Source organism: Physella acuta, unplaced genomic scaffold, assembly GCF_028476545.2.
Source record: "Physella acuta isolate Inbredline_101_S28 unplaced genomic scaffold, ASM2847654v3 ptg000393l, whole genome shotgun sequence".
Lineage (NCBI taxonomy): Eukaryota > Metazoa > Mollusca > Gastropoda > Physidae > Physella > Physella acuta.
The window spans coordinates 337,041-350,526 of NW_026731912.1; the positions used below are offsets into that span (position 1 = coordinate 337,041).

General features: G+C 34.3%; 1 protein-coding gene across 1 annotated transcript; it reads left to right on the forward strand.

The window, feature by feature from the left end:
* Window positions 1-5,881: 5,881 nt before the first annotated feature.
* LOC131942196 (zinc finger protein 883-like) lies at window positions 5,882-13,070 on the forward strand. Its single transcript, XM_059301928.1, has 2 exons — window positions 5,882-5,997; window positions 10,298-13,070. Exon 2 carries the CDS (start codon window positions 10,330-10,332, stop codon window positions 12,274-12,276), a length of 1,947 nt encoding a protein of 648 aa, XP_059157911.1. The 5' UTR covers window positions 5,882-5,997; window positions 10,298-10,329; the 3' UTR covers window positions 12,277-13,070.
* The last annotated feature ends 416 nt before the right edge of the window (window positions 13,071-13,486 follow it).

The following is a 13,486-nucleotide window of genomic DNA, read 5'->3' on the forward strand; positions in this document are numbered from 1 at the left end:
ACTAAGGTTTAGTATACCAGTTGGCGACCCCCCAGAAAGCCCTTCGCGACCCCCAGGTTGGGAACCCGTGCTCTAAAACGACGGCGAAGATCAAAGAACTGTTCTTTTGGCCCAAAATGAGAAATGATGTGTCGCGTTACTGTAAAAGTTGCACAAACTGTCAGTTGGCCGGAAAGCCAAACCAGACAATTCCTAAGGCCCCTTTGAGTCCGATTCCTGTATTAGAAGAACCTTTTTCTAAAATCGTCATGGACTGTGTAGGTCCCTTGCCTAAAACCAAGGCGGGCAACGAGTACCTAATTACCTTTATGTGTTCAAGTACCCGTTTTCCCGAGGCGATTCCCTTACGGAACATTAAGGCAAAGACTGTAGTCAGAGCCATGACCCGGTTCTTCACTACCTTTGGATTACCTAGAATCGTGCAAACAGATCAAGGCAGCAACTTCACCAGTCACCATTTTCAGGAAGCACTAGCCAAGCTAGGCGTTTCCCACATCACCAGCTCAGCCTACCACCCTCAGTCTCAAGGCGTACTTGAGAGGTTCCACCAAACCCTCAAAACCATGCTAAGAACGTTCGCTAATAGTAACACCCAATGGGATGAGTCTGTTCCTTGGATTATTTTCGCCGCGAGGGACTGTGTCCAGGACTCTTTAGGCTACTCTCCTTTTCAACTTGTGTTTGGACATTCTGTCCGAGGTCCCCTGAAGCTGATCCACGAACGGTGTCACCCGGTGCGGCACTTAATGGTGTAACCCCCCTCCCAGAGGCGTAGCAGCCCTTACCGGGAAAAAACTTTCAAATTTTCACCCCCCCCTCAAACTTTCGATTTGCACCGCCCCCCCACCTCAAACTTTCAATTTGCACCCCCCTCAAGTTATTCTCTATATATTTTGCTATTTTTTGCCTTGGTGTTTGCCTTGGTGTCACCCCCCTAAATGGTGTCACCCCCCTAAATGGTGTCACCCCCCTAAATGGTGTCACCTGGTGCGATCCGCACCCCCCCCCCCACCCCGCACCCCCCTCGCTACGCCTCTGTGTAGGGATATTCAGTATAATAGTTAAGGCCATAGTGATTCTTGTTTTAAAATAGTGTAGGCACACTAAACAAATTATAAAGTCTATACTGTTTGATACATCGGGCCGAGACTGATTTATGGTAAAGTTCTCCTGATTTCTAAAACGTCTAAATTACCGGCAGTCCGAGCATGCCATCGCGAAACTCATAAATAACATGAAGCTGGCTGTCACATGGTTCACTTTCTAATTATAGACACTGACCTTCTCTTGTGAGAACGCGGTCTTAATCTGTAATGTAATACGCGGACGCTCTATAAACACGCACCTTCTCTTGAATGGCTGCGGTCAGAGATCCAGTAACGTAGTACCCGAACTGATTTTTTTTAAGGGTTTGGCATCCCATAGATTTAAATGTACAGTTATCCTTCACGGGCTTCACCTCACCCCACCAACTGTCACCCCCCCCCCCCCAGTGTTCCACCTTACTGAGCGTCCGCGATTACATTTGAGAGTCATTTCATTTGGATATCTATAGCTGTAAACACTGTTTTTCACGTTTCGAGCTTATTCCGAAATTTAAATGTTTTGCTATTTTCCCCGGCATCCACACACTTTGAATGCCACTGTTAACACTCGATAAATTGAGAAGATATCGATACTATCACCTGCCACTGTGGACCGATTTAACGTTGCTTCAAAGTTCCCGAAGGTATTAAGTCAGCCAAACAGTGCCTTCAGTACATTTGGAGTATTCGGGATTCCTTTCCCAATACGGCGAACGCCTACAGAATCTTGCTAACAGTTCCAGTCACAGTTGCAAGCGCCGAAAGAAGTTTCTCCAAACTGAAGTTGATCAAGAACTATTTGAGATCAACGATGTCCCAAGACAAACTCTGCGGCCTGTCGATTCTGTCAATAGAAAAAGACATAGCCTCCAGTTTGGACTATGATGATATAATCACGGAATTTTCCTCACGAAAGGCAAGAAAAGTAGATCTTTGTTTGTGAACGTACTGGTAAGATTTTCATAAATGAACAATGTAAAAAAATCAGGTTTGAAGCTGACGTTCATCGTCTTTTTAATGCGTGTCTCAAATTTATATCTGTTTTATTTTTTACTTTTCAAACAAAAAGCCTCAACAGAAACAAGCAACGTTTCAAAAGCACTTCTAAGTAAACAAATTATTTGTTAATCAGTGTCTTAATGTTAATACGACATTGATAAACAGCTTAAAAATACCATATATATCGTTATAAATATTAATTCGTGTTGAGAAGAAAAGAAAACGCCTCACTGTACAACCATGTTTTATTTAATTATACACCAATGAAAAAAATATAAGGCCCCGCGCGGATGGTTGGCCATAGGCCCCGCGTACCCCTAAGGCCGGCTCTGCCCCCCCCCCCCCATCGTTTTTACAGTCAGTTGATTAAGTGTGATCCCACGAGCACGTTCTGGTGGGCCTAAAGATTTATTCACGTCAGACTGAAACAGAAAATATGTTTACACCTTTTGAGTAAAATAAGTTTCTTTTCTAAGCGATCTGTGTTATCTCCTCACCAGAGGCGTAGCGACCCTTCCCGGCGCCCGGGAACAAACTTTTCGATTTGCACCCCCCCCCCTCAAACTTTCGATTTGCACCCCCCCTCGAGATTTTGATTTGCACCCCCCCCCCTCAAACTTTCGATTTGCATCCCCCGATTTTAATTTGCACCCCCCCCCCTCGAACTTTCAATTTTCCAACCCGGGGACATATGTCCCCCTCGCCCCCCCCCCCCTCGCTACGCTATTGCTTCTCACCAATCCAGTGTAAATCCTTGCAATTTTATTTAGCGAAAAAAGCACCCACCCTCTTTTACTATCTTGATATAAGTCACTACATTTTTTACGGTTAAAAAATCGTACAATACGCTTTAATACGATTGGTTTTTTTTCATAAGTGGTAACGTTTGTCAACTAAGCAATCTACTGTTACACAATACGCTTTGTTATAATTAGTTTTAGTTCTAGGTGTTAAAACCAATCCAGTACAAATACTTGCGATTTTTGTTCGGGAAAAAGCGCACCCACCCCCACACTCCTCCCCACCATCTTGGACAAGGTTCGTAGAACAGGTTTTAATCGTGCCATGCACTTTAGTAAAATTAGTTTTTTTTTTCTAAGCGATCTGGGTTATCTCCTCTCCAATCCAGTGTAACTCCTTGCAATTGTATTTAGCAAAAAAAAGCGCCCACCCCCTTTTACTATCTTGATAAAAGTCACTACATTTTTTACGGTTAAAAAATCGTACAATACGTTTTAATACGATTGGCTTTTTTTTTCATAAGTGGTAACGTTTAACAACTAATCAATCTATTGTAGATTTTTATGATTTTGGTCGCGAAAAAGCCCCCCCCCCCCCACATCTAGCGGTTTTTGCCGGTCACTGTTTGTAAATGTTACATATTTTACAGTTAAACTATCAAGATAAATTAATAGTTAAATAAGTATGTAAAGGCTTGTAGCCATTTCTTAACTTAGACTGTTTATAATTAAAAACTGCAGCATAAATTCAGCTTTAAAAAAAAATGTCCACCCCCTTTTGGCGCCCCCTAGGTTCGGCGCCCGCGGCAGCCTACCCCCCCCCCCTCTCCCTAGCTACGCTTCTGCGTCAACTAATGCATTAACTAAAATCCCTTGAATATCTGTCCGTAAGTATTAGACAAAATACGAAACATGACTGGCGAAAATCAATACTACTGTGACTGTATTTATGATTAGAATCCACAAACTCGATAATTGTTCTTCAGTCTCTCTGGAAGCCATATTTTTACCTGCACTTTCGGATGGTTTTAGCATCTCTTAAGTAGGCGTTTCAACATTTAGATCATCTATCAAGATCCACTTTCTCACCACTCTTTAATGACTCAAACTAATCAACATATTATTGCATTACATTTAATCGGTCATCAGAGCGCGACTGCTAAACCAAAAGTCTCCAGTTGGAATCCAGGTTAAAGTGAGTGTAACGACACCAATCTATCAGCCAGATAGTTGGTGAACGCTCCCGGATTCGTTTCAATGATTATACACAGATGGCGACTAGCCTACATAAAAGAAAGCTAACACAATAGTTTACTAGGACTCGTACTTGATGTCTAGGGGAAACACTAGAGAAACTACTGATGCCAACAATACATTTAATCTGCATATAACTTTTAATGAGTGTACAAAGTCGTGGCAGGACACTAGATTTATACAGGATAAAATAGATTTACAGAATGAACAAAACCCAACTTACAATTTGTGGAAAAAAATAATATGATACACTATCACAGCTTTTAACACTTTAACAGAAAAATCACCACAGTTTACACAACACTGCTATAAGCATATAGTATTACTTAACCACAAGTAATATAAGAATATGCTGCTTAAACTACTTAGTACTACACGGCGACACACAGGGCTTATTATCTCTCAACGATGTCTGGTCAAGTGACTGCCCAGATTGTGTGAGACGTGTGCGATGAGTCTCCATAACAGATCACTCAAGTGTCTATCCCTAGGCTACTTGAGCTACTGTTCACTCAAGTGTCTATCACTAGGCTACTTGAGCTACCATTCTCGGTTTCGCACCGAGGAATGGAACCTCGGCCGCCGAGATCCTAACCACTAGGCCACTAATGGTATGATCAAATGTAAAAATAAAAATTACCAGACCTTAGTAGGTCACATCCCCTCCCATTTGAAGAGGCAGATAGGTTCCACAAAAAACATACATAAGGAACCAATCTGGCATAAAAAAAATGTTCTACAAATGTAGCAAACCAAAATCTTAATACCAGGTGAAAACATCCCTGGAAATAAAAGGGAATTAACTCAATCTTTTACAATTCGTAAAAGGGGAGTAACCCTTTCAAAAGAATAATAATACATCAAAGTCCCTCAGAAAGGGGTATTACAATATTTCCATGGTGATACTATAAGTGGTAAACCAGACAAGGTAAATCCTTTATTTCAATGACTAGCTACAATATCAACTGAGTCATATGAGACATTTTATCATAAAAGATTATGTATAATGAAAAACCACCTTAAAATAAGGTTCACCTGAAAATAAACAAAATTCTCAACAGGATTGTAAGTTCGAAAAAATCCAAAACTCAGACCACTCACATTCATGTGAATATCACCCAAACCAAACGATTTTTTAACCGTAAAAAATGTAGTGACTTATATCACGATAGTAAAAGAGGGTGGGTGCTTTTTTCGCTTAATTAAATTGCAAGGATTTACACTGGATTGGTGAGGAGCAGTAGCGTAGCGGGGGCGCGAGGGGGACATATGTCCCCGGGCGCCGAGCTTAGGGGGCGCCAAAATGGGTTGGAAAATTGAAAGTTCGAGGGGGGGGGGTGCAAATTAAAATCTCGAGGGGGGATGCAAATCGAAAGTTTGAGGGGGGGGGTGCAAATCAAAATCTCGAGGGGGGGGGGGCGGTGCAAATCGAAAGTTTGAGGGGGGGGGGGGGTGCAAATCGAAAAGTTTGTTCCCGGGCGCCGGGAAGGGTCGCTACGCCTCTGGTGAGGAGATAACACAGATCGCTTAGAAAAGAAACTTATTTTACTCAAAAGGTGTAAACATATTTTCTGTTTCAGTCTGACGTGAATAAATCTTTAGGCCCACCAGAACGTGCTCGTGGGATCACACTAAATCAACTGACTGTAAAAACGATGGGGGGGGGGGATGTGTGTCATAAGCCCTACTCTAACCAGATAAAAAAACAACAACTAGAAATGTATAGTATAGCCTACATGTCGTAAATGTAAAAGCGGTGTAGGCCTAGTTTGTGAACTCTTGTCTTCAAGGGAGATTACTCTAAAAATATATTCAAGATGGGGACCCAAGTTTTGATTCTCAAACGACAAACATCGCAAAAAAGTTCATTTTAGGAGTGTTTTAAGATCATTTACGAATTACAACATCAGATAAGAAAGGTCTAATGTTACTAAAGCTTACACACGTGAACAAGTCAATAGCCGCATAGCCATAGGCCTATTTTCAACATTTTGTGTTAAACATGTTGGAGAAAAATATTTTATAAAATAGATCTAGATTTTAGATCAAGAATTCTAGATCTAGATTCTAGATCTAGATCTAGTTGTTAGCCCTATTGGTCAAAACTAGTGACAAAGCAAAGAAATAACCAAATAGCTAAAAATCCAGCACATTTAAAATAACACACACGTGAACAAGTCAATAGCCGCATACGCGCATAGCCATAGGCCTAATCCTAATATTTAATATAGATTCTAGTAATACTAAACTAATAGGCCTAATAATAATAACTAATGGAGGCGAGCGAGTTGACGAGATTCCTTCCATAATGTTGTTGACATGGAATGAAAACGTGCTTTTTAGATTTAGACCTTAATAAAAAATAAAAACTTAAGCCTAAAATTAATTTAGAAATTTTATATTTTTAGAATAAATGCTATAAAAGTTGCAAATCCAGAGAACTTGAAAATCATTTGTTGAGTTTAAGGTTACATTTCTATTTATTTTCATCAAGCCTAAGTTATAACTGGATGTTTCACTTTTGTAAGACAAATATTGATTGGCTGTACAGTAACTTAGTGATCGATAACTATTTGTTTACAAAACTTTGCAGATCAAGTTTTTAAATAACAATGCAAATTTAAAACCCCATGACCTTGTTTTCTATTTTTAGCTTACAATGTGTACAATAAAATCTATGGCGGCCTATCCAATAACAGGATGCCATTGTTTATGTCGCCATTACACGTGAAAACCAAATTGTTTTTGCTTTTTTTTAAATTTTTATTTAGTTACCGAAAATATTATAAACATCAAATACATCCAATCTTTAGTAAAGTCAGAAAAAAACCAGACAGACAGGATTTTATAACCATATTAATTGTAACTACGCCGTGCAAGATTTTAAAATTAATTTATACACCTCTCAAATACCTTTGAGACTTTTCTCGCTCGTGTCCATTGATGTTAAACATGTTGGAGAAAAATATTTTATAAAATAGTTAGATCTAGATCTAGAATTCTAGTCTAGATCTAGTTGTTAGCCCTATTGGTCAAAACTTGATCTAGTGACAAAGCAAAGAAATAACCAAATAGCTAAAAATCCGGCACATTTAAAATAACGGCTACCAATACTTAGGCTATTAATATTAATCAATGTTTGTCTTAAGAAAGTGATAACTTAGGCTTGATGAAGATAAATAGAAATGTAGCCTTAAACTCAACACATTATTTTCAAGTTCTCTGGATCTGCAACTTGTATAGCATTGATAAAAAAAATATTAAATTTCTGAATTAATTTTAGGCTTAAGTTTTTAATAAAATGTTTGGCCTATCTTTTATTATTTTTACGGTCCTAAATCTAAAAAAGCACATTTGTATTCCATGTCAACAACATTACGGAAGGATTTTCATCGATTGTTTGTCAACTCACTGGTGTCCATTTGAGCCATAATATTATTTATTATTATTAGGCCTAATAAATTATTAGGCCTAATAAAAAAATAATAATAGCCTAAGTATTGGTAGCTGTTGTTATTTTAAATGTGCCGGATTTTAAGCTATTTGGTTAGGCCAAGGCTATTCCCAGCCGGTTGGGAATAGCCGTATTGGGGCTATTCCCAGCCGACTGTGAATAGCCCCAATACGGCTATTCACAGTCGGCTGTCATTTCATGCTAAATACGACTGTGAATAATATCTTAAAATAATAAAAGCATTTATTGTGACTGGGGAGTGAGGTATAGATTAAGAAAGCAGTGCTTTTTTTATTTTGTTATATTTTTATAAAAAATTTATTACGGTTAAAGTTTAGTTTAGCTTTTAGGCCCATATCAGACATATCTGCTACAGGCTACGTGTAGGTCATAGATGATCAATTAATAATTGATAATTATGCACTCTAAATCTATACACTAGAATAATAGATTTAGTAATTTTTAAGTAAATAATACTAATTAAGCATCAGTTTAGTTGGTTGTTCAAATTGCTATTCAACTTTCAATTACCATTAAAAATTCACATTATCACATAGAATAAATATCAGGTGAAATAGTTAATAGGATGTCCTTTTTCATCAGCAATAATTCAGTTTCCAACACACTTGTGTTTTTTTCTCTTAGCAAAAATCTATGGGACATGTCTTTTTTTTTTCTTTTTTGCTGATATGTCAACAATTACGTCACAAAAGAAAAAAAATTAACAAAAATAACACATCCAAACTCAAGTAACTGAAAAAAATATTTTGATAATAAGATTAAGAGGCATTCATTAAGATCATAGCAATATGTCATCTGATGGATTTGAACCCGCATCTTCTGGCCCAACAGCCACTGCCCATGACCGCTCGACTAAACATCTTCATGCCCAGATGGGTATTTTTAGTATTAAATCTATCAAAAACGGTCACGACTGTGAATAGCCCCAATACAGATATTCACAGTCGACTTAATAGACACTTCGTTAATATTATTATTAATAATTTATTAATAATAATATATAATATTATGGCCTAAATGCCAAATGGACACCAGTGAGTTGACGAAAAATTGACGAAAATCCTTTCTTAATGTTGTTGACATGGAATACAAATGTGCTTTTTTAGTTTTAGGACCGTAAAAATAATAAAAGATAAAATTTTATAAAAAACTTTAATATTTAATATTTTAAATTTAAAATATTTAAAATTAATAAATTTAAAATTTAATATTTTTTGAATCAATGCTATACAACTTGCAGATCCAGAGAACTTGAAAATAATGTGTCGAGTTTAAGGCTACATTTCTATTTATTTTCATCAAGCCTAAGTTATAACCCGATGTTTCACTTTCGTAAGACAAACATTGATTGGCTGTTCAGGAACTCGTGATCGATTTCTGACAGCCCCACTATATAGTTTTTTTGTTTACAAAACTTTGCAGATCAAGTTTTTAAATAACAATGCAAATTTAAACAACATGACCTAGTTTTTCTTTTTTTAGATTACAATGTGTACAATAAAATTTATGGTGGCCTATCGAATAGCAGGATGCCATTGTTTAGGTCGCAATTTTAAAATTTTTATTTTAGTTACCGAAAATATTAAAAACATCAGATACATCCAATCTTTAGTTAAGTCCAAAAAAAACCCAGACAGGCAGGATTATTTACATTATTTGTCAACACAACACCTTATTAAATGAACACACTGATTAAGTCTGATTAAGAGAACTAAATTGTTTCTTTAAGTAATTTGTATTACTTTTAGGTGATAAAATTGTATACATTTCATAGCGTACGTCCCCATAAGTAGATCTATAGATCTAAATCAAATTTGAATGAAATAGTTCATTTCTTTATTTTCTAAAATTGGAAGATGATGCCATTAGTTTTGAGCTGTTTTGTGTTCTTTCCAAAGTTTAAAGATGTCACATGTGAAGTCATTGTTTATTTCATTCTTTTCACAACAATAAATGCTTTTCTGGTTGCATTATTAAAATTGCGTTTCTACATTCGAATATGCCTTAAATTGTATTTCCCTTCTTTAAATAAAATTTATAAAATTTAGATTATACATTAAATACATTAAATACATTTATAACATCCACCATATATATTATTTTCAACAAAAGCCACTATCTACAAGTTCTCCATATTTAGCGGAACATTCTGATCACAATCGCCTAAAAAAACTTGCGGACAGAGAGAGAGAGAGCGAGAAGTACGCAAATAAACTTTTATATATTAGGATTAATATAGATCTAGAGGTAATCTATCGTTTTAGGTGTGTAAAATCCTCCGAGGCTGTTAATGTGAAAAAAGTTGCCTCATTGTTAAGGCTTTAATAGATGTATAATATGATATATTTTTGTCAAATATTATAGATAACTAAATAATAAAGCAATGGCTAAATATATCAATATAGGTCAGAAATTAACCTTAAACAGCAGTGTTTGCGAGCAAGATTCGCTATATAAACAGCGGCCACCTGTATATTAGAGTGGTTTCCCCTGAATCTCTAATTATAATTTAGCCAAAAAATTTAAACAAGATGATTGCTAAAATAAATGAGCTTGGTTGCATTGGCTGTAAACATTGCTAGATCTAGTCTTTATTTATTACTAAAAAGTTTTAATACATTTATTTAAAAACAGTTACATGAAACTTTGAAACATTTATGTAGCTTTCAAAACTTAAATCCTCCTATATATTTTTAAATACTATTTTTAATTTGGTTTTCTAATCAAGATTATTTTTTTTTCAGTTTTTTCTGCAATAATTCATGAATCTAAAGCTATGGAAAACACAAAGGACACTAATTGTATAGTTTGGGAGAGTTCAATTAAGGTTAAACAGGAATTGAGTGACGAAATCATAACATTTATGGACATGAAATCAGATGAAACATTAGATGGAGTACAAAGAAATATATCAACACTCTTTTCAAATTCTGAAGATATAAAGCAAAATGTATCAACACAATTTTCAACTGTTAAAGACAAATACTTGGAGGAAACAATGCAACTTTTAGCTTTAGAAGATAAAAATCTTGATAAAACAAAGCCTTTGTTTAATTTAGAAGAGATGAAACAAGATAACCCAACATCATTTTCATCTTCTGAAGACATGAAACCAAATGTATCAACAGCATTTTCAATTTTTGAAGATATAAAACCTGAGATATTAACAATTTCATCTTTGGAGAGTGAACAACAAAATGGTTTCAAAGCACAGCAACAACTTTCTTCCCCACCAGATTCAACTGATTTTAAAGAAAATTTTGCAGTTTTAAAATCAGATCTTCAATATGAATTAAAAGAACTCAAGTTATTGCATACAAAATTGATTGATAATCTTCCAACAGAATATCTGATTAGCAATAAGGGACTGAAGACATACAAGTGTGATATGTGTTGTCAAAGATTTTTTCATTTTGATCATGTTAAACAACACATAAACATTCACACAAGGGTGAATCCATATGGTCATAATTTTCGTCAGCAAGAAGTTGTTATGATCAGTCATATTGAACAAATTAACAAAATAAACCTAGAACAGGTATACAACAAGTCTAGTTTGTCTAAAAAGTTCACTACAAAGTCTAGTTTATCCACACACACAAATATTCATTCTGGAATTAATAAGCCATATGAATGCTATGTGTGTCATAAAAAATATCATATTAAAAATCATTTAGCAAACCATATAAAGATACATTTAGGAGAAAGACCATATGAATGTGATGTGTGCCATAAAAAATTTAGGCATAAACATCATTTATCAGAACATAAAAATATTCATTTATCAGATAGACCATATGAATGTGATGTGTGTCACAAAAAATTTAATCAAAAAAGTGTTTTATCAAAACATAAAAGTATTCATTTACCAGAGAGACAACATAAATGCGATGTATGTCATAAAAGTTTTGCCCTTAAATCTAGATTATCTATACATAAAAATATTCATTTACCAGAAAGACCATATGAATGTGATGTGTGCCATAAAAAATTTAGGCATAAACATTATTTATCCGAACATAAAAGTATTCATTTATCAGATAAACCATATGAATGTGATGTGTGTCACAAAAAATTTAATCATAAAAATCTTTTAGCTAGACATAAAAATATTCATTTACCAGAGAGACCATATGAATGTAATGTGTGTCACAAAAAATTTAAGCATAAAAGTAATTTATCAGAGCATAGAAATATTCATTTACCAGAGAGACCATATGAATGTGATGTGTGTCATAAAAAATTTAATTGTAATGCTAGTTTATCTACACATAAAAATATACATTTACCAGATAGACCATATGAATGTGATGTGTGTCATACAAAATTTAATTGTAAAAGTAATTTATCTGCACATAAAAATATTCATTTACCAGAGAAACCATATGAATGTAATGTGTGTCACAAAAAATTTAATAAAAAAAGTTATTTATCTGCACATAAAAAAATTCATTTACCAGAGAGACCATATGAATGTGATGTGTGTCACAAAAAATTTAATTATAAAGTTAGTTTATCTAGACATAAAAATATTCATTTACCAGAGAGACCATATGAATGTGATGTGTGTCATAAAAAATTTAATTGTAAAGATAGTTTATCTAGACATAAAAATATTCATTTACCAGAGAGACCACACGAATGTGATGTGTGTCATAAAATATATAGATTTAAAGGTCATTTATCTAAACATAAAAATATTCATTTACCAGAGAACATATGAATGTGACATTTGTCATAAAAAGTTTGCTCGTAAGTCTAGTTTATCTACACACACAAATTTTCACTCAGGACTTAAGCCACCTGAATGTGTTGTTGGTCATTAAATTCTTTTTTCACAAGGATCTTTAATTATCAATATATAAAATTATTGCTTTTTTTACTAATACCACATAGTGTAGGCTGAAAACACACCATTAATGTTTGTCATACAGGATATAATACTCTTCATAGTATTATTTGTCATACAAAGTATTACTAATGATTAATATTCTATCTAGACATTTCACACAATGGAAGAAAAACTACATGGAAAGAATTGATGTCATGAATCTCCATAGCACATTTATTATCTTGTACAAGGTGTTATGGCTAGCTTTGTTTCGGTTTTTTTGAAATATGATGCCTAAATTCTTATCCTTTATTTTACCCATACAACAATACTAACCACTAATAAACACCAACATTTTAAATGTACAATTATAATTTGAACTATTGAAGTAATATTTACTCTATATTTTTCTTTATTGAATATATTCCAATTTATGTAATTCTAAATTTTGTATAAATAATTATATAACCCATTAAGTAAATCATAATTATGATAATTGAATTGAGCAACAAAATGTATTAATTAATGTAGCTAAAAATGATTAAATTTTTAAGACATAAGATACAATTTATTATTATGATTATTATTGATGTTTAATTTATCTTTTTTTAAAAGACATAATAAATATTTTCAGCTATTAATTAATCAGACAGCATTTATTCCATTTTGTTAGGGTTATTATGATTGGATCGGCTGTTATTATATACAGATCTAGATCTATCTATCCTTATATATATATATATATATATATATATATATATATATATATATATATATATATATATATATATATATATATATATATATATATATATATACTAGCCGTCCCGGCCAGGCCCTGCTCTGGCTTCTGTGAAAAACCTTTCTATTAAAGACCATTACCTGTGTGTTTAGTAATCATCATAAACCCGGCATTGCCCACCCAAACCACAACCAACCAAAACAACAAAACGCAAACATAACGCTAACACAATTACAAATACAAACGAAAACAAAAACCTAACAACAAACCCAACCACAACCACAAACACCAATACAAACACAAAGAAAAAACAAACAAAAAAGCAAACGAAAACAAAAACCTAACAACAAACCCAACCAC